Source organism: Crinia signifera, chromosome 4 (genome assembly GCF_055691185.1).
Source record: "Crinia signifera chromosome 4, ASM5569118v1, whole genome shotgun sequence".
In the NCBI taxonomy this organism is placed as follows: domain Eukaryota; kingdom Metazoa; phylum Chordata; class Amphibia; order Anura; family Myobatrachidae; genus Crinia; species Crinia signifera.
In genome coordinates, this window is record NC_139220.1 from 334,409,431 (window position 1) to 334,432,454 (window position 23,024).

At 41.8% G+C, this 23,024-nt stretch overlaps 1 protein-coding gene across 1 annotated transcript; it reads right to left on the reverse strand.

The window, feature by feature from the left end:
* Window positions 1–6,503: 6,503 nt before the first annotated feature.
* LOC146073512 (olfactory receptor 5B12-like) lies at window positions 6,504–7,448 on the reverse strand. The gene has a single exon (XM_083180688.1). The coding sequence runs from the start codon at window positions 7,446–7,448 to the stop codon at window positions 6,504–6,506; it is 945 nt and encodes a 314-aa protein (XP_083036814.1).
* Window positions 7,449–23,024: the final 15,576 nt, after the last annotated feature.

Below are 23,024 nucleotides of genomic sequence, written 5' to 3' on the forward strand. Positions count from 1 at the left end.
GGGGTCGTCTTATACGCCCAGTCGTCTTATACGCCGGCAAATTAGATATATAATGTATACTGTTGTTTGTATGTAAATGCGTGCAGTATCTGGATATGAACTAAGGTCAAGACAGGATAAAAACTGCATTGTAATGTTGTATGCTATTTGAATTGAAAAAGAATAAAAAGTAGTATTAAAAAAACAAAAACACCAACTTTGCTCACACCGAGCACAATATTTAACCAGATACAAGAGAAGAAAAGAGATGTCCTATATTGGTGCACCAAACAAAAGTAAAATTTAACTTTTAATCATTTCTTTTTAAGAACTGCGAGATAAAATGTAAACATATAACAGCAAACAAGGGTGGGTTCACACAATTTTAAAACCAAGGTGGCAGGCAGACGTTGCAGAGGTGTTTTGTGTAATACTGTTCTTTAACTTCAGACAGTGTGTGCCTGGTCTGCACAGAAATTTTTATCTGACAGGCCAGGTTACGTGTATGAGAGCGGGTTAGAAAAAACCTCTTATAATAGCTCTTAGTGACACAGGTTCATATGCGTGCATATGGGGTTATTGCCCCTATAGGGTCAGAATACCATCAGTGGGGATCTACCTGCACTGTGAAAGTAGCACAGTGTGTGAGTGAAATTTCACTTCTAACTCTTGAAGAAGATCCCTCTGAGGTTATAACCCCCTCTATATGAGCGCAATTTGCCAATGTAGATTGCCCTGTGTGTGCGGTATCTAGCGTGAAGACGCTCTGAGATTACACAGGTGTCAATGCACCCCCAGGGTATCTGACTGCGGGAATCCAGGTGGAGCCGCCTCCAAGTGACTGTACGTTCTGGACAGTCAGCACCGTTGTAGGGGCTGTCACAGCGTGCCACTCTTCCCTGGATATTGTAGCCCCCTCTGTATCTGTGCAATTCGCCAGTACAGATTGCCCAGTGTGTACAGTATCTAGCGTAGAAATGCTCTAAGATCGTACATGTGTTAGTACACCACCGGGGGTAACTGACTGCGAAGGTCCAAATGGAGCCGCCTCCAAGTGGTTGCAAATGCTGGGCAGTGAGCACCGGTATGGGGGCTATCGCAGCGTGTCACTGTTAATCACACGCAATCAAAATGCATAAGTATGAAAAATAACAAAAGTAGCAAACATCTGCCTGCGCACCGCTAGCCGGCACGCGCTTCACAGATTTTAGCTTCCTCAGGGATATTTAACCAAACTTCAATCAATTGACTTCAGATCATTTGCCGGCAATAAATTAAGTGATTCCTATTCTGCAAATACGGCCCTGGCATTTTTAGCGGATATTTTGCACATCTCTCACAGGGCGGGATGTACTAAGCAGTTGCAGTGGGTCCCACCCCACATCGCATTGCTTGGTTCACTAAGAAGTGGTCTTTCTCTGCTTAGTATGCGGGATAATGCCACCCGCTGGGCGAACTAATGCCTGCCCGCACCACCCACGTGAATCCCCTCAGAAGCATGGGAAGAGATGTATACGCTGACACATCCACTAGCATGCGAGCGCATTTGGGAAAAAGTGGCGACTGTAATAGTTGACAAAAGCATTTACACAGCAGCACTGCACATGCATATATCCACCTAAACGCATGCGAAACACATGCACATATCCACCTAAACGCATGCGAAACACATGCATATATCCACCTAAACGCATGCGAAACACATGCATATATCCACCTAAACGCATGCGAAACACATGCATATATCCACCTAAACGCATGCGCAGTGCGAAACTAACGTTCCCCATAGCTAATACACCGGCGATGGATCACTGATGACTCAGGCCCTCGGTCTGCTGCGTATCAACATTTTGAAGATACAATAGGGGGGTGACTGCTCTTTTCATTAAAAAGGAGGCCGGCGTGACTCGATTTGGTTGTGGAAAGGCTCTATAGAGAAAGCCCGAGTAAATGTACAATGCAGTAACAGTAACGGTTTAGATTGTGCGTATTGAGACGCTTGGAAAGTTAGTTATGGAAACAGGTCTTTCTTTGTGTGCATACTTTTATTAAATGTAAGTTTCTTAAAATTATGAATCTTAGACCAAAAACATAGAGATAGAAAAGATAAAATAAAAACATTCTCACTTAGTGAATCGAACCCGTGTCTCTGAGCATGGAGAGTGTCACACTTATCTACTGGCCTACGACACCATGCTCATGTGTCAATGTAAGCAGTGATCCCTTGCCATCAGTTATGGCTATGGGATGATTGTTGGTTTGTGTTTATAGACGCTATTTTTATTAAATTATTTGCTTTGGGGGCGCGGACACACACACACAAGCCTAACGTCTAAAGACTGTTGCTTTAACACGGTGGTTTGTGTCTGTATACTGTAGGCTTTTAAGGACTTTTTCCTGCAAACAAAATTTTTTTATTTTATTTATCATTCTATGTTGTCAATAATGTCACACTGGTGTAATAATAATAATAATAATAATAATAATAATAATAATAATAATAATAATGCTGTCCTTAAATCTCTCATAAACCTGAGGAATACTATTCAACAAAACATCTAGGATTCAGTAGCTGGAGGGTTGGGATCATTTGGTCTACAGCATTATGGTTGACAGTCATTAGGTCCACACCATTAGGTCGACATGGGAAAAGTTTGTCATGTGTTTAGGTCGACATGGGAAAGGTCGACATGGTTATAGGTCAAAAGGTCATTAGTTCGACTGGTCGTTAGTTCGGCAGGTCATTAGTTCGACATTGTCTAGGTCAACAGTCAAAGGGTCGACATGGGGTTTTTCACTGTTTTTTTACCTGAATGTCAACAAGGTCAACATGTACACAGTTTAAAGAGCACCGCATCCCCTCGCAGCGCGTCGGGCACGGTGCCTCGCTTCACTCGGCACACTAATTTATTCGACCACCAAGCCCTAGTGGATGGTAGGGCATGAAATGCTGGCTCATGTTGGCTCAAAAAACTGTGAAAAACCCCATGTTGACCTTTTGACTGTCGACCTAGACAATGTTGAACTAATGACCTGTCGAATGAACGACCTGTCGAACTAATGACCAGATCATTGGGAAACAAAACAAGTACCTTCCTATCAAAAAACACCAAAAAAACAGAGAGATCAAAGTATAGGGGATGTGTACACTCAAAAAAGAAACAGAAACAAATTTTAAACAAAAAAACAGTAATAACACTGATTTGAAGGACAAACCAAATGTCTTCAATCTGTCTTCTAAGACACTTAGTGAAAGTGAATTGTCGCTACTCTCTAAAGGTCTCAAATTCTCAACCACCACTGGACCAAACATGTTTAAATTATATGTGCACCTCAATAGGTTCATCAGAACCCTTTGCAGAAAATGCTATTTTGCCAATAAAAGCATTAAGCAAGAACGAGTGGAGGCCTTTCCAATTTGATTTGGCAGATGATCCAACCCTGGCTTCCCTACAGGAGCTATGGGATGAGAACAATACCCTATCCCCAGATCACTTCCAGATCACTTTGATATGCAAGACACAGACCAGAAAAGATAAAAAACAAATCAGAATTTGTTCCGATTATGGCCAAAAGTGGTCCTATTGAAACTTTCTATAGGGTGACTCTGGATGATTTCAGAACCCTATGGAAATAAGAATTCAAGTATAAGAAACCAATCTAACTAACTCAGAAAGACAAGCACTGAAATGCCTTACTTCTGACACAGCCTTCATTTTTAAGGAGGTTGATGAAGGATGTGGTCTGGTAATACTTGACCCAGGGCCGTTTCTAGGCAATTTAGCTCCCAGGGCAAAGGAATAAAAATGCGCCCCCCCCAAAAAAAAAAGTTAACACGACATAGAAGAAATTGCGCTCTCCGAAGGCGCGCGCGTCGAAATAGGGGGCGTGGTTTATTTTTCAAATGGGCATGGCTTAATATAAGGGTGTGGTCTAGCAGGAAAAAAATTACCTTACAACTCACCTTTGCAACCTGCATGTCCAGACATTGGTTACCGCAGGAATTGTCATTGTACTCCCGCACTTTAGTTGGCGGGCTGAAGGCCACACAGTGACATAAAAATATAAAGGCCCACACAGTGACCTAGTACGCCTCACAGATCAAGGCCAAACAATGACAGGTTACTTGAATCATTATACACTATTTATCCATGACGCCGCACACCTTGATGACAATTACACATTGTCGCACACTTTGATGACAATTACACATTATGTCGCACACCGTGATAACAATTACACATTATGATGCCCGTTACACCCCACACTGTGATGGCAATTACACAATACTCCCCACACCGTAATGCCTATTACACATTATGCCCCACATGCCGCTGCCGCACAACTCATGCCCTTTACCAATATGCCCCCACAGTGCCACACATATGCCCCCACAGTGCCACACATATGCCCCCACAGTGCCACACATATGCCCCCACAGTGCCACATATATATGCCCCCACAGTGCCACATATATATATATGCCCCCATAGTGCCAAATATGCCCCTAGTGCCAGATATGTCCCCAGTGCCAGATATGCCCCCACAGTGACACACATATGCCCCCAGTGACATACATATGCCCCCACAGTGACACACATATGCCCATACAGTGCCAGATATGCCCCCACAATGCCACATATATATCCCCCACAGTGCCAAATATGCCCCTAGTGCCACAGATATGTCCCCAGTGCCACACATATGCCCCCACAGTGCCAGTTATGCCCCTACAGTGCCACAGATATGCCCCCAAATTGCCACATATATGCCCCCACAGTGCCACACATTCCCCCAAAGTGCCAGCAGCACAACTCACTCTCTCTCTCTGGGTCTCCCCCTCCAGTCCCTCCCCCTCCATGCTGCTGCTGCTTTCGATGTGTCCCTGAGCCGGCAGCCATTCATACCTCGCGGGCTGGCTCCTGATTGGCTGCCAGCCCGCGAGGTCCTCTGATTGGCTGCAGCCCAATGACACAGTGAGTGAGGGGAAGGAGAGACGCGCGATGTGCTCCCCTCCCCTGGGGCTCACCTGTGCGCCTGTTCATTGCGGGGGGGGGGACTTGGAGGAGGCGGCGGCGGGGGAGACTTGGAGGCGGCGGGTGAGACTTGGAGGCGGCGGCAGCGTTGTGGGGAGCTCAGCTGCCGGCCGGGCGCCCCGGCTGTGTAACAGAGGTGGACAAGCCGTGCGGCGCCCCGGGCTGCTGCACGGCTTGTCCGCCTGTAGAAACGGCCCTGACTTGACCGTACTGATTGCGTCAAGGAAGCCACCAAACAATTATCAGAGTTCTAGATCGTGACCCTACAATTACATACCTAAATGAGTTGAAAGCACTGTTGGTTGTAGCCCTCACAGATAGAGGTATAGCCAAATAAGTCTGGCACTTTTTGTTTAACCCACACCCCACAATTCCCATCTTTTATCACCTCCCTAAAGTGCACAAATCCCTCACCTCACCACCGGGATGACCTATCATTTCAGGAATCAATTCACTTACCTGTAATCTTTCACAGTTTGTAGATTATTTTTTACAGCCTCTTGGCCCTCGGCTCAAATCCCACATTAAAGACACTAAACACTTTCTGATTACAATTCAAAACATACCTTGGAAAAACACCTATGCTTTCCTCACATTGAATGTAAAATCCTTACACACAAAAATACACCACAAAGAGGGTCTTACACACTTGGAACAGAAAATCAAATGATAATTCTACCCAGGGACAAGAGGAATTTCTTTTATCAGTTATCTCCTTTATTTTGACCCACAACTATTTCATTTTTTTCAGACACTTTTTACTTGCAGGTGATGGGGACGGCCATGGGGACCAGGTTCATGCCGAGTTACACAAACCTATACATGGATGAATTTGAAGACGTCCATGTGTGGGGGAGCGACTATGGAGCGGATCTGGTCTTCTATGGCCGTTACATAGACGATCTCTTTATTATTTGGGAAGGGGATTCTACTTCAGCACACCAATTTGTCACTTCACTTAATCTTTCACTTTTTCCTATGACCAAGAGCACACAGACTTCGTGGACATATCTCTAAGCATTCAATATTCATGTATAATTACTTCCAATGAAATAAAAAAAGTTGATACCCAATCATGTTTACACTTTAGAAGTGCCCATTTTAAATTTCGACTTTTTCCCATGTCAACCTTTTTCCATGTCGACCTAATGGTGTCGACCTAATGACTGTCAACCATAACGCTGTAGACCAAATGACCGCATCCCGTAGCTGGAATCTACCTTGTTATAACCCTTGATATATGTGACAATGCCCCCGTTTCCTTCTCTGCTCCAAACTATACATATAGAGATGTTTAAGTCTTTCTGTGATGTAGGCCATGCACCATTTTAGTTGCCCTTCTTACATAATCTTTAGAATTACTTATATTTCAGCTATGCACTTAAAAAAGGGAAGACGATATGGGCCAAATGATTCTAATTTGCGATTAAATTCTATGTTTCTATGAAGGATATTGACCATAAAATCTCTAATCTCAAATGAGTTAATTTATATCTTCTGTACTGCGGGAAGATTGCGCAATGCTCGTATAATGATCCGTTTCACCTCTTGGTTCCTCAGGCTGTATATCAGTGGGTTCACCATTGGTGTCACCACTGAACAAAGGACAGAAGAAACCATGTCTAGTTTCTGAAAATCACTGGAAGGAGAGTGTAAGTAAGTAGACATACCAGTCCCAAAGAAGATGCAGACACACAGGACATGTGAGGAGCAGGTGCTGAATGCTTTCTGCCGGCCCTCAGAAGATTTAATCCTTAGAATGGAAGAAATAATGAGCATGTAGGAGACCAGGATCATCACCAGAGAAAAAAATCCAAAAGCACTTACAAAGTAAAAAGTTACCATGTCACAGGAGAACGTGTCGGAGCAGGACAGTCTGAGTAATGATGGCGTGTGACAATAGAAATGGTCTATAAGGTTTGACCTGCAGAACCGGAGACTGAACACACAGCTGGTCGGCACCAATGTCTGCAGGAAGCTAATAGATGTGACAAGGAGAACAAGGGACAGACATTTGTTCTTAGTCATTATAGACACATAGTGGAGCGGGTGGCAGATAGCAGCGTACCGGTCATAGGCCATGTTGGAGAGAAGAAAAGATTCAGTAGATACTAGGGAAGCAAAGAAATAAAACTGTAGAGCACAGCTATTGAATGAGATGGTCTTACTTACAGAAATTAGGTCCTGCGTCATCTTAGGAGTTATAACTGAGGAGTAGAATATATCCACCAGAGAGAGGTAGCTCAGGAAGAAGTACATCGGGGTATGGAGGGTTGTGCTGCTATAGATTATTACCATCATGCCAACATTTGTCAGGAGGGTCACCATATAAATGTGTAAGAAGAGTATGAAGAGGAACGGGGCAAGACCATCATTATCAGTTAGTCCTGTAAACACAAAGAATTTCACCTGGGTCTTGTTTATGATGTCCATATACATTTATTTCTCTATATGGAAGAAAGGGTAAAATGTTTGAAATACAATAGACCTCCTAAATAACAAATAAAATGTGACATATGTCGTAGAGAAATGTGGATAAGGATAAGACACCAAAAAAATGTACCTTTTAATTCCATCACAAAGAGTGTTTAGTCAAGTACTGTAAAGGTGGGCATACATCAATCCAATTCGGACTGATTTCGGCCGATTGTGATCAATCGGCCCGTTAAATCAGACCAAATCGTTTCTTCATGACATGGCGTCGGGTCCGATGCGCGGTCCCGTGCGAATCGGACCCAGCCCCAGGAGTCGGACCGGCGGGACATAAGATCCGTCGCAATCGGACACATCAGTGGCACATTGCAGGTGCTTTTTAGCAACCGCGATGTGTCAGGTCCGATTCAGGTGTGTGCAACCAGCAGTGGGTCCGTGCGGCGGGGGCGGGCAGTGGGGCACCTGGGGAAAGCAGCTCCTAGTGGCAGTCGGTGAGCAGTAGATGGCGGCGGGGTCGGCAGTGGACCTTCGGGCTGGGAGCTACGGTAGCGACATTTGCCGGGAGCTGGGGCGGGATACAGAATTTTGAAGTGACTGGCCGGAATGGATGTTCATTGGCTGAGAGAATTCTCTCAGCCAATCAGATGCCTTCCATCTGATTGGCTGAGAGAATTCTCTCAGCCAATGAACATCAGGCCAGTCACTTCAAAATTCTGCATCCCGCCCCAGCTCCCGGCAAATGTCGCTACCGTAGCTCCCAGCCGCCGCCGCTGTTTCTCGCAAGGTCCGCTGCCCGCCCCCACCACCATCTGCTGCCCGTAACCCCTTAGCAGCTATGGGGACCACATAGTTGCATTTTCGGGCGCCCATCCAAATCAGGTACATGCGATTTTCTAGGGGAAACTAGTCAGATTTGTGGTCAGATAAATCTGGCTCGATGTATGCCCACCTTAAGTTGTAGCTCATATCTGAAAGAAACCCAAAAATAAATAAGCTTTTAGATTACATTAAGTCAATCATATTTTAATACATTTTAAAAGAACAAATAAAAACATCCAGGAAAATATTAGTCCCTGCAATGTAATCCTAGTATCCAAAAGCCAAAATGTAACACAATTTCCCAACTGCCATAATCCTGTTTGATAATAGTAGACATTCATCTGACTAACACAATAGTTGACGTTAAACCAGTAAAGCTTTCAATTGATAATGATGACTTATCTTTGGAGTATTCCTCATGCACATAGGGGGTTATTCTAGTTCACTCTTTCTGCCAAATTCCTTCTTAGATGGACAAAACCATGTGCACTGCAGGTGGGGCAGATGTTACTTGTGCAGAGAGAATTAGATTTGGGTGGGGTTTTACTACAAAGTGAAATCTATTTTGCAATTTAAAAATAAAGCAGCCAGTATTTACCCTGCACAGAAACAAAATATCTCACCCAAATCTAATTCTCTCTGCACAGGTTACATCTGCCCCACCTGCAGTGCACATGGTTTTGTCTATCTAAGAAGGATTTTGTCAGAAAGAGTAAACTAGAATAAGGCCCATAGATCTTCTTCAGCGGATACAAAATATTTACTTAAAGATAGAAAATAGTAATACAGTATACAGACTCAGAAAACAGGCTAACATAGTTACATAGTTACATACTGTAGTTACATAGTTACATAGTTACATACTGTAGTTACATAGTTACATACTGTAGTTACATAGTTACATAGTTACATACTGTAGTTACATAGTTACATAGTTACATACTGTAGTTACATAGTTACATAGTTACATACTGTAGTTACATACTGTAGTTACATAGTTACATACTGTAGTTACATATTTACATACTGTAGTTACATAGTTACATAGTTACATACTGTAGTTACATTGTTACATAGTTACATACTGTAGTTTCATAGTTACATACTGTAGTTACATAGTTACATAGTTGCATACTGTAGTTACATAGTTACATAGTTACATACTGTAGTTACATAGTTACATAGTTACATACTGTAGTTACATAGTTACATACTGTAGTTACATACTGTAGTTACATAGTTACATAGTTACATACTGTAGTTACATACTGTAGTTACATAGTTACATACTGTAGTTACATAGTTACATAGTTACATACTGTAGTTACATAGTTACATAGTTACATACTGTAGTTACATTGTTACATAGTTACATACTGTAGTTACATAGTTACATACTGTAGTTACATAGTTACATAGTTACATACTGTAGTTACATAGTTACATAGTTACATACTGTAGTTACATAGTTACATACTGTAGTTACATAGTTACATAGTTACATACTGTAGTTACATAGTTACATAGTTACATACTGTAGTTACATAGTTATATACTGTAGTTACATAGTTACATAGTTGCATACTGTAGTTACATAGTTACATACTGTAGTTACATAGTTACATAGTTACATACTGTAGTTACATAGTTACATAGTTACATAGTTACATACTGTAGTTACATAGTTACATAGTTACATACTGTAGTTACATAGTTACATAGTTACATACTGTAGTTACATAGTTACATAGTTACATAGTTACATACTGTAGTTACATAGTTACATAGTTACATACTGTAGTTAAATAGTTACATAGTTACATACTGTAGTTACATAGTTACATAGTTACATACTGTAGTTACATAGTTACATACTGTAGTTACATAGTTAAATAGTTACATAGTTACATACTGTAGTTACATAGTTACATAGTTACATACTGTAGTTACATAGTTGCATAGTTACATAGTTACATACTGTAGTTACATAGTTACATACTGTAGTTACATAGTTACATAGTTACATACTGTAGTTACATAGTTACATAGTTACATACTGTAGTTACATAGTTACATAGTTATATACTGTAGTTACATAGTTACATAGTTACATACTGTAGTTACATAGTTACATAGTTACATACTGTAGTTACATAGTTACATAGTTACATACTGTAGTTAAATAGTTACATAGTTACATACTGTAGTTACATAGTTACATAGTTACATACTGTAGTTACATAGTTACATACTGTAGTTACATAGTTAAATAGTTACATAGTTACATACTGTAGTTACATAGTTACATAGTTACATACTGTAGTTACATAGTTGCATAGTTACATAGTTACATACTGTAGTTACATAGTTACATAGTTACATACTGTAGTTACATAGTTACATAGTTACATACTGTAGTTACATAGTTACATAGTTACATACTGTAGTTACATAGTTACATAGTTATATACTGTAGTTACATAGTTACATAGTTACATACTGTAGTTACATAGTTACATACTGTAGTTACATAGTTACATAGAGGGTTATTCTAGTCATTTCTTTCTGACAAAATCCTTCTTAGATGGACAAAACCATGTGCACTGCAGGGGGGCAGATGTAACTTGTGCAGAGAGAATTAGATTTGGGTGGGTTTTTTCTTCAAAGTGAGATCTATAGTGAAGTATAAAATCATGCAGTCAGTATTTTCCCTGCACAGAAACAAAATAACTCACCCAAATCTAATTCTCTCTGCACATGTTACATCTGCCCCCCTGCAGTGCACATGGTTTTGTCCATCTAAGAAGGAATTTGGCAGAAAGAATGAACTAGAATAAACCCCATAGTTACATACTGTAGTTACATAGTTACATAGTTACATAGTTACATACTGTAGTTACATAGTTACATAGTTACATACTGTAGTTTCATAGTTACATAGTTACATAGTTACATACTGTAGTTACATAGTTACATACTGTAGTTACATAGTTACATAGTTACATACTGTAGTTACATAGTTACATACTGTAGTTACATGGTTACATAGTTACATACTGTAGTTACATAGTTACATACTGTAGTTACATACTGTAGTTACATAGTTACATACTGTAGTTACATAGTTACATAGTTGCATAGTTACATAGTAACATACTGTAGTTACATAGTTACATACTGTAGTTACATAGTTACATAGTTACATACTGTAGTTACATAGTTGCATAGTTACATAGTTACATACTGTAGTTACATAGTTACATAGTTACATACTGTAGTTACATAGTTACATAGTTACATACTGTAGTTACATAGTAACATAGGGCCTTATTCTAGTTCACTCTTTCTGACAAAATCCTTCTTAGATGGACAAAACCACGTGCACTGCAGGTGCGGCAGATGTAACATGTGCAGAGAGAATTCGATTTGGGTGGGGTTTTACTTCAAAGTGAGATCTATATTGCAGTGTAAAAATAAAGCAGTCAGTATTTTCCCTGCACAGAAACAAAATTACTCACCCAAATCTAATTCTCTCTGCACATGTGACATCTGCCCCCCCTGCAGTGCACATGGTTTTGTCCATCTAAGAAGGATTTTGTCAGAAAGAATGAACCAAAATAAGGCCCATAGTTACATACTGTAGTTACATAGTTACATACTGTAGTTACATAGTTACATAGTTACATACTGTAGTTACATAGTTACATACTGTAGTTACATAGGCCCTTATTCTGCATCGTGCGGTACGGCCCGCGTGCGGCCGTACCGCCGATGTTTTTAGTCTGCACATGCGCAGAGGTCAATCTGCGCATGTGCAGCCCCATTCGCCGCAGACGTATTTCGTCCGCCGCAAAGGGGGCGTATAGGGGCGTGAGGGGCTTCATACCCTCATTTCCCTATGTATACGCCCCGCGTTTCATGGGCGTTCCCATGCAAACGCGGGGCGTATGCATGGTAATGAGGGTATGACGCCACTGATGGGGGCGGAAAGCTGACGTCGCCGGATGTCAGCTCTCAGCCCCCATACAAGCTATCACACGGACGATTGTCCGTGTGGTCTCAGCTTGCGGGAGCTGCTGTGGCGTGCGGCCCTGCCTTCGATGGTCGACGACCATCGAATGCAGGGGGCAGCTCCCACCATGGTGGAGGCGTACGCCCCACCATTTTTATGCGGATCGCCAGCCGTCCGTGTACGGACGGCCGTGGCGATCCGTCTCGTGGGCGGGGATTGGTTTGTGCGGCCGGAGCACCGTGTGCGGCTCTGGCCGCACCAACCAGAATAAGGGCCATAGTTACATAGTTACATACTGTAGTTACATAGTTGCATAGTTACATAGTTACATACTGTAGTTACATAGTTACATAGTTACATACTGTAGTTACATAGTTACATAGTTACATACTGTAGTTACATAGTTACATAGTTACATACTGTAGTTACATAGTTACATAGTTACATAGTTACGTAGTAGTTAAGGCTGAATAACGACTTGCGTCCATCTAGTTAACCTTGGTTTTAGTGAGTATAATCTGTTATTTTATCCTATAGTTATACTTAGTGCTTTCTGATGTCTTCAAAAACAGATTATGATTATTGTTAGCAATCCTGGATGTTTTTACCCAATAGATGTTTGTCCAAACTCATTTTAAATGTATTTATTGTGTCTGCCGACACCACCTCTCCGGGAAGAGAGTTCCATAGTTTTGCTGCCCTGACCGTAAAAAAATGTTTTCTTCTAACGGAACAAAATCTTTTTTCCTCTAATTTATACTCATGCCCACGTGTCCTAGATTCCTTCCTAGGACACGTGGGCATGAGTTTAGATTAGAGGAAAGAAGAATTCGTTCCCTTAGAAGGAAACATTTTTTTACGGTCATGCCATCTGGTAGCAAACAGGAACCACACACCTGTCCTATACAGAATTACCATCCTTTTAAACTTGGGCACTCGTGAATTACACAGGTTCTGTGGCTGGGGCAGATGTAACAGGTGCAAAGAGAGTTACATTTGAGTGTTATTTTGTTTCTGTGCATGGTAAATAATGGGCGCTTGGTTTTTACACTGCAACACACCCCACCCAAATGTAGCTCTCTCTGCACATGTTACATCTGCAACACCTGCAGTGCAGCATAGTTTTGTTTATTAAAGGAGTTTGCTTTTGAAAACCAACCTGAATTACCCCCTATATTTAAGTCAACTGGTCCTTGTCTTGTTTTTTAAATATAAAATAAAATAATCATTAAAATAATTAAAATAAAATGATCCCTGTGTTTGGAATCTCTTACCTGTCTGCTTCATGTCAGGGATTTACAAAGCTTCTCCTCTGTGTGCTTCCTGTTCCTTTTTATACAATGTTCATTACACAGGGGTATAATTATCTTCTGCCACAGAGCACATGCTGGTGATTATTATAATGAGTTAGATACAAATCAGTTAGGGACCTACAGTATTACTTTTCATTTGTGGACTAGTTTAACTCTGAACAATTAATGCATTTTAAATTAAATTATTTTCTCTTGTTAGTATAGATGAGCAGTCAGAATTTGGGGTTTCCAAGTAGAACTGAGTCCTGGCTCAGTTCCTCCTGTAAAATGTGCCCCAAAAATCATGGATCTTGCGTGTTTTGGATATCATTTAAGGCCTATAGCCGCCCCTCCCCCCCCCACACACCGCGCACTCCGGTGCCGCTATGCCCGTTTCCATCAATGTTGGGGGCATCTCCATCACTCTGTGATCGGCTGGCCAGGCCCCCCTGTACCCCAACCTCCATGCATAGATGCAGTGCACATGGTGGTCTCCCAAATGCCCCCACCACCACCATGGGACACTGCCGACTGCATGCGGGCACTGGAAAGTTCAAATAAAATGATACTGTGGTGGGCAATAAGAGACATTTTGGAGGTATGAAGTCCCAACCCTATGATTTCAGTCGAAATTTCACATGGTATCCGGTTGGCTGGCAGACAATGTCTAGGTCAACAGTCAATGGGTATGGTCAACGTACAGACGGTTGAAATGGGTATGGGTCATTGGGTCTACCCAATATAGGTTGATGTGCATTTGGTTAAATACTAAAGGTCAACATGCCTTAGGAAGACACCTAAAATAGGTTGACATTGCTAAGGTGGACAGGGTTGGGAGGTCGATCGTCAATGCATATCGGCTTTAATAGGCTGAGTAAAAATTGATGGGGGGGTGGGGTCCCCCACAATTTAATAAACAGCCCTGAGCATCTAGGCTTATGCTATTATTGGAAAATAGGAGAAATAATGGTGTGGTCACCCACATACACCAATAACAGCATACTGTAAGTCTGACCCATTTCGGAAAGCTGATACTATAGTATGGGGAGACACAATTTGGAGACCCCTGCCATTGAAAAATCAGCCCTAAACTGGTCAGCCCAGGGATATATGTCTTAGGAGAGTGGGAGCTCAGCTTTTTCGCACCATATTTCACTGGTTCAGGAGGAATGTATTGGGTACTTGTTTAGTTTCACAGCGGCAGCATGGCCGCCCGCTACTTCCGTGTTCGGCGCTCGGCAAACTTTCTAAAATAAAGTCCATGCCAACGTGAATAGTTCATACCCCCACTATCCACGTTGGCATGGACTTTATTTTAGAAAGTTTGCCGAGCGCCAAACACGGAAGTAGCGGGCGGCCATGCTGCCACCGTGAAACTAAACAAGTACCATGAGATGTGTCATTTGTCACTCTTTAACCTTTAAATTAGTTTGAAAGGAGCAGTTCTGATGTGTCTCTCCCTCATTACCTTAAACACTATTCTATGTGAGGACAAACGTGCTCTCCTGTATAAAGTTCCTGTAGGGTGAATGCACTGTTTGCTTAACTTACTCTGTCTCCTAGGCAGATTCATCACCCATTTAGCCATCTTAGGTTGTCTGGGTGTCAATCAATGGCAGCCAAGAACCTCTCTTTGCTGAACTCTCCCTGGAAAGGAAGGAACAGATCAGACCCATCAGCCAGCTATTTTCTCCTTTCAGTTTTATGGATTTAGTCGCCACCTGTCTGATGCTGGCTATGCACCTCTGCTCCACCCTGTATATGGTCATGATACCTCATCTATCACAGCTGTCATATCCTACTGCTCTGACAGGAGGCTCTGGTAATGCAACCCCGATGTCCAACATGACATCCAAAGCACAAACCACCAATAGTCATAGTGCAGCCCTTTATATAAACTTAAGTCCCATGGCTACTCTTAGCCGATGGTGCGTATAACACTTCCTGGCTAGCATGTGGTGGACCAGAAATTTCCCCCATCATCTAACTCTGGGAGCTGCTCCCATCATTATCTAGTGGGACATCCCCTTCAAGCCCTAAAACAATTATTTGGTGGGGGTATGCCATACCACCATCTGAAGCAAGAGTTGGTAACCAGGTGGGATATCAACCTTTAAACAAGGAGTTAACCAGCGCTGGCTTGTTTCTCAAATAAAGTGATAAAATTAAAAAACATACATATATTGAATATATAGACACTCAAAATAATTATTAAAGGTAGGATTAAAATGATTTGATAGGACATTTGTGGACTCCTATATGCAGGATACTGTACTTTGTTCCACTTGCGGGAATGTCTCTACTTAAAGCAGCATGTGATTGCAAGGTAGCCGAATCCTGATGCAGTTTGCAGAGCAGTATATTTGGTGGTCCGGTAAACCTTGATGTATTCGGAATGATCGCTGCAGGTCCAATCCGGATGTGTTATAAACAGGATGACCAGGTAGAGAGAATGAAACCCGTATCCAGTGGAACTTGTAAGTAGGCAGTATTCCCCAGGAGTCCAATGATGTCTAGGGAGTGTAAATCTGAGAAGCTCAACGCGTTTCCCTGGGTATAAACACCCAGCTACCTCAGAAGCAGGATATCAACCTTTATATGCTTCAGCAACTGGAGGAACAGTAACAAGCCATCCAAGTGTACATACAGTATCAAGAATGAGAGAGGGAAAAATGGGGGGGCACAATGGGTAAACCTCTCCGTTTTTAATGCAAGCTACAGTAATGAATACATGTGTAACCAATGAAATGATTGCAGACACTGCCGGCCTACAGCCTGTGATTCCCTGTATTGCTGGAAAAGCAGTTGGAGAACCTGAAGGAAGAGATGAAAACATTAATTTTGCTAAGTATATACAGACTTGTAGGTCAAGTTCTTTACTTGCTTTCTTAGTCCCAAAGGGTTTGCAAAATCTTACAATAGGATCATCACATTTTAGTAACAATGCTTAATCACAGGTTAAAGGCATATGTAATATCTTTTTTTTCCAAATGACACAGATGCAAAGATCTCCTTGCAACAAGTTGTAAGATGACATGACAACATCTCCTGCTTCAGCTTCTCCTGCAAATGCTGCTGCCTCAGAGCAAAACAGAGAAACAACAACATTGTGGCATTTGGTCAGTCCTTAACCCCTTCCCGACATTTGACGTATATATACGTCATGGTCGGGAAGGACTTCCCGACACATGACGTATATATACGTCATGACTTTAAACTGTCACCGCGTCTATAGACGCGGTGACAGTTTGGAGATGTCTGCTGTCCCTGACAGTAGACATCCCCCCTCGCCGCCCAGGGGGGGCAGGGGTGCCCCCCCCGGTCGGCGATCGCTGCGATTGGCTGTTCAAAAGTGAACAGCCAATTGCAGCGTTTTCTGTGTTACCGGCGGCTAAGCCGCTCGGTAACACAGAGATCGGTGGTGATCGGTGCTGTTAAGTACAGCACCGATCACCACCGAGCGGCAAACCGCCCTCCCACCCGCCCTTCCACCCGCCCGGCAGCCCGCCCTCCCTCCCGGCAGCCTCCCTCCAGCCCTCCCTCCCACCCAGCCAGCAGTCGCAGCGCCAGCCCCCCTCCAGCAGCAGCACAGTTAAATATTTGATTTTGGGTATAAATTCATTTATATGACCTATATATATATATATATATATAAATATATATATAGATATATATATATATATATATGTGTATATATATGTATATATATATATATATACACATATATATATATATGTGTGTATATATATATATATATATATATATATACAAATATATATATATATATATATACACACACATATATATATATATATATATATATATATATATATACAGTGATCGGTGCTGTTAAGTACAGCACCGATCACCACCGATCGCCATCCCCCCCCCCCCTCCCACCCGGCAGCCCCCCCTCCCACCCACCCGGCTGCCGCAGCGCCAGCACCCCTCCCACCCCCCCACCAGCCGCAGCGCCAGCCCCCCTCCCAAAGCTGGTGAGCAAAATGGGGTCACATGTGGGGGGTTCCACTGTATTGGTGCTTCGGGGGTCTTGCTAATGCGACATAGCACCCACCTTTCATTCCACCTCCAAAAATCACTCCTTCCCTTCTGAGTCCTGCCATGCACCCAAATGGTATTTTTGGGTCACATATGAGGCATTGCCGTACTCGGGAGAAATTGGGGCACAGATTTTGGGGTGCTTTGTCTCCTTCATTCCTTGCGAAAATGAAAAATTTTGAGCCAGAACTGCATTTTTGTGTAAAAAATTACATTTTTTTACACAAAAATGCAGATCTGGCTCAAAATTTTTCATTTTCACAAGGAATGAAGGAGACAAAGCACCCCAAAATCTGTGCCCCAATTTCTCCTGAGTATGGCAATGCCTCACATGTGACCAAAAAATACCAGTTGGGTGCATGGCAGGACTCAGAAGGGAAGGAGTGATTTTTGGATTTTGCAGCACAGATTCTGGTTGAATGACCCCTGAAGCACCCATACAGTGGAACCCCCCCACAAGTGACCCCATTTTGCAAACTACACCCTTCAGGGAATTCATCAGGGGGTATAGTGTACATTTCAAACCCCCAGGGGTTTCACCAATTTTGATACAACTGAGCTGTGAAAATGAAAAATTAAATTTTTTCATTTTCACAGCCCAGTTGTATCAAAATTGGTGAAACCCCTGGGGGTTTGAAATGTACACTATACCCCTAAATGAATTCCCTGAAGGGTGTAGTTTGCAAAATGGGGTGACTTGTGGGGGAGGTTCCTAACTTTTAGCACTTATGGTGCCTAGAAACCTACATGGTGCCGAAAAAAAAATCTCATTAAAAAGGAGGCTCCAAAATCAAGTAGGTGCTCCTTCTATTATGAAGCCTGTGGTTTGGTCAACGTGCACACTAGGGCCACATATAGGATATTTATGAAAACAAAAGAATTGGGGGAATCAATTTTTAGTCACATTTCTCTAGTAAAATCTACTGTATTCGTTAGAAAAATGTATTAAAATTGAAACTCTGCAAAAAAAAAGAAATTTTGAAATTTCACCTACACTTTGTTTTAATTCCTGTGAAACACCTAAAGGGTTAACAAACTTCCAAAATGCTGTTTTGAATACTGTGAGGGGTGCAGTTTTTGAAATGGCATCATTTATGGGGGTGTCTCACATACAAGTCCCTCAAAGTCACATCAGAACTGAACTGGTCCCTAAAAAAATCAGTGTTTGAAATTTTCTTGAAAATTTGAGAATTTGCTATTCATATTTGAAGCCTCCTAGTGTCCAAAAAAATGAAAAGGAGGTTGAAATAATGATGGCAGCATAAAGTAGACATATGGTCTTTGTTAGTTATTAACTATTTTGAGTGGTATGTTTATTTGTCTCTCAAGCAGAAAATGTGACATTTTGCAAATTGCTAAATTTTCCATTTTTTCACGACATTTTGGTATTTTTCACAAAAAAACACAGACTGTATCGACCCAAATTTACCACTAACTTGAAGTACAATGTGTCACGAGAAAACAATCTCAAAATCACTGGGATAAGTAAAAGCAAAAAAAAGTTATCCCCACTTAAGTGAAACATGTCAGATTTGAAAAAAATGGCTCTGTCAGGAAGGCAAAAACTGGCTGTGTCAGGAAGGGGTTAAAGGAATTTTTACATTCTTTAACACCTCTACCATGACTCAATCTAATACGGTAAACATCATCAAAATGTTTGAGGATTACAGTAATGATAATGTATAACTTGTGTACCGGGAGAAACAAAGGCAGTTTGGGGCCCCTTGTACAAACTTGCTATGATGCACAAAAGCCGTCCACCCTCAACTCATGAATAGTGTTAAGCACAGCTGAGAACCTTATGAATGATCGGCATAAAAGGCTATAGTACTTTAAAAAAATGTCATAGACATGATCAACAATAGAAAAAAAGGAATAAGGGACTCATTCATCAATGAGTGATACAACTTGTTGTGGATGATAAAACTAATCAGCCAATCAGCTCCTAATCATGTGTTTCTAACTTAAGTATACAACATACAGCTTGGCCTGGGCATATTATTATATGCAATGAGTTGTATAATGTAAATCCACTTTTGTGTTGGCTTAAACAAATGAAGCCCTTTAGCCACAAAAATGTCATTTCCTGTCACTGAAGTGCTTGGTTTGTTATACTTTGCAAGTACTTTTTAATATACTACATAAGGGACCATTGCAGACCTTTTTTCATTATGGGCTTTGACAAGATTTGTGTATGTATGTGTTTGAAAGGCTGAGTAAAAAATGACAGGGGGGACCCCCCAATTCAATAAACAGCACTGGGTGTCTAATCCTAGAGTATTATTAGAAATTAGGAGAATCAATGGTGTTTTCTCTCATATATATCAATAACCGTACTAGTGTGAACCAATTGGGAAAGCCAGTGCTATTGTATGGGGACACACAGTTTGGAATCCCCTGCCATTGAAAAACCAGCCCTAAACTTGTCAGATCAGGGTTGGAATTTTTCATCTATGGTCACATTTTCCAATCGGTTATAGAACTTTGGAAGAACTTTGATTCATTTTTCCATTTTCTCTTACAGCAGCAGGTTTGTCTATGGGACTCTGTCAAAATGGATGGATTTGTTAACAAAATGAAGGACTATATTCTATAATATATTTGTTGATTCACCAAAAGATTTATATACACCAGACAATTATTAGCACTGGGATGGAGCAGTACCAGTGCAGAGGGAAAGCTTCAGTAGAGTCAGCACCGGATATACTAGAACACTGGGAATGGATGAGAACAATTAAATAGGACCACTGAGATATAGCAGAGCCAGCTATACAGGAAAACTGTGATAAATGGAACCAGTGATACAGAGTCGCTGGGATGACTGCAGACCAGTTATACAGGAAAACCTTTATTGAGCTTGTACTGATGAGATAGAGGGACTGGGATAAAACAGTCCAGCTAAACAGGAACATTGGGTTTGAGCTTGTACTGATAAGACAATGCCATTGTGAAAATGTAGACCACTTATACAGCTACACCAGGATTAAGCTAATTGGATAATGTAGACCAGCTATGCAGGACACCATATTAGTTTGAGCTTTTACTAGTGAGACAGAGCCACTGGGATAATGCAGACCAGCTCTACGGGAACACCAGGGTTTGAGCTTGTACCGATGAGAGAGCCACGGGGATAATACAGACCAGCTAGACAGGAATACTGGGATTGAGCTTGTACCAATGAAAGAAGCTATTAAGGATAGCTGAGGAAGCCAGGGAGTGCTGCAGATGGTAATTGCCCATTGAAATGCTGGGAGTGCATGGCCGAACACAGGCATTCCTTTGCCTGTAAGGGGTGAGCGATTGAAGTCGGTGCCCATCCTGAACTCGCTTAAATCCTGAGTCACATGGCGGCTGTGATTGCTGGAGAGAGAAGGAAAGATCATTCGATGGTAAGTGGCCATCAATTGATTTCTCCTCTGTGCGGGTTCTATCTGATGTGTACCATACACATGCCAGGGGGCGTGCGTTCGGCAGGGTGGCATTAAACTGCTTGCTGGGCTCCGAACGTACGGATGGGTTTGATTCGGGCCAATAGAAAGGAACACCGTGAATATTCTTGATAACTTTGGCTTCAGAACAGGATGTCAAAGATCAAGTTCCAATTTAATTTGACCTTCCTTGGAAGGAACATGTTTAGTTGTTGCTACAGGATGCGGTTAGCATGCCATTGGTCAGGATGCTGAAGTCCAAATCCCGGTACCGGAGTCCAAGCGGAGGCCTCAACATTGTCACTGGAATCCAGATATCTTTGGAAATGCCAATGCCGGAATCCTGGTATCTCAATAGTAAGAATGCCAGGGACTGTTAGTGTCGGGCCATGGGGAGGAGTGGGTCCAGATTTAGGCTCTAAGAGGGTGTTAGGGGGATGAGGCTTAGGTTTAGGCTGCAAGGTAAGAAGGTTATGGTTAGGCCAGTGGTTCCCAAATCATGGCACCATACAGTATCAGAATATTTTTCATGGCACCCCTAGACCAAAAGTTTCCTACTGAGAACAGATACAAAATATTAAATTAAATAAGTTGTGATTAAATTGTATCCTTAGGTCCAGTTATGTGGTGGGGAACATGATTCACTTTTGTTTACCCATATATTTTATAATTGGAAGCCACAAGCACTAATTTTGCCTATTTCATTGACCATAATTAATTTCAATTGGTTCTGGACCACCAACCCTGAGGCACCTCTGCAAGTATTCCGAGGCAACCCAGGTAGCCTGGGTGACCAGTTTGGGAACCACTGGGTTAGGCACTAAAGGGGAATAGCTAGGGAAGGCATTAAGTGGGTAGGGTTAATAATAATCGACCACAAAAATTATTTTATTTTCAAGTCAAAAAGACCCAAACAGAATAGCAGGGTTGAATATACATTTCACACTAGGTTATAAATTGTTTTCTATTAAAGATTATATTTATTCAGCACTCCCATCTAAACTTCATATTCGGAGCTGCAAGTTAGGTGCCACCACTGACAAATGGAGCTTCAAAATAGACTGTACGTGGCAGTACCATGAACTACAAGACTGCTGGTGCAGAGCTGTGGATACTTGGTGGTCGCCTCCTGAATATTTTGTTTCACTAATGATTTGTTTCTTCTCCTAAGCTTAGTGTAAAGATTTTTTTTACTTTATATTGTTGTGGTCTCATTTTCTTTTTACCAAGTGTAGTTCAAAATGGCCATCCCATGGATTGGGGAAGCAAATTTAAACCTCGCAGATTACACAGCAGTGCCTGCACTTCTGTGAAAGATCCCAAAAAATATATTTTATGATTGGCAGCCAAGAGTACTAATTGGACAGTTAGGGAAAAGCAGTGGGAGGAGATGGTTAGGGTTAGACTGTAAAGGCCGACAGATTGGGTCAGGCTACAGGAGGGGTGGGTTATTGTTATGGATAGAATACTCCTGGGAAACCATCGTCATAAAGACCATCAGGAAGGGATTATGACCGGTGATATCCTGGCCACTGGAATTTCATTCCCAACCTGCTGAGACACCACACAGTGTATGTACTGCTCCTGGACACTGCATTTATACAGTCCATGACATGTCAAAAATATTGACACCCTAGTAAACACTGGAGAAGTTCTACCAAGTCTTTATCTGCTAAATGCTTTTATTTACTTCCATAAAATGTGTTAAATTATGTTTAATCTGTGGTTGTCAGGATTGTTACTTGATTTTCTTATCACCATATTGGATATCATCAAGTACCCAACAGATATCGTGCAGATCTACCTCATACACCTAGAGCCAAAGAGCCCAAATTGGCACACCACTGACTTTGTGACAAGAATTTTGTCAAAACTGTTTTCACAAAATATGCATCTTATTCCCATTATGTAAAAAGGTGACAAAAGTACAAGGCCCGGATACCTGGCAATGCTGTGCATGACTCAG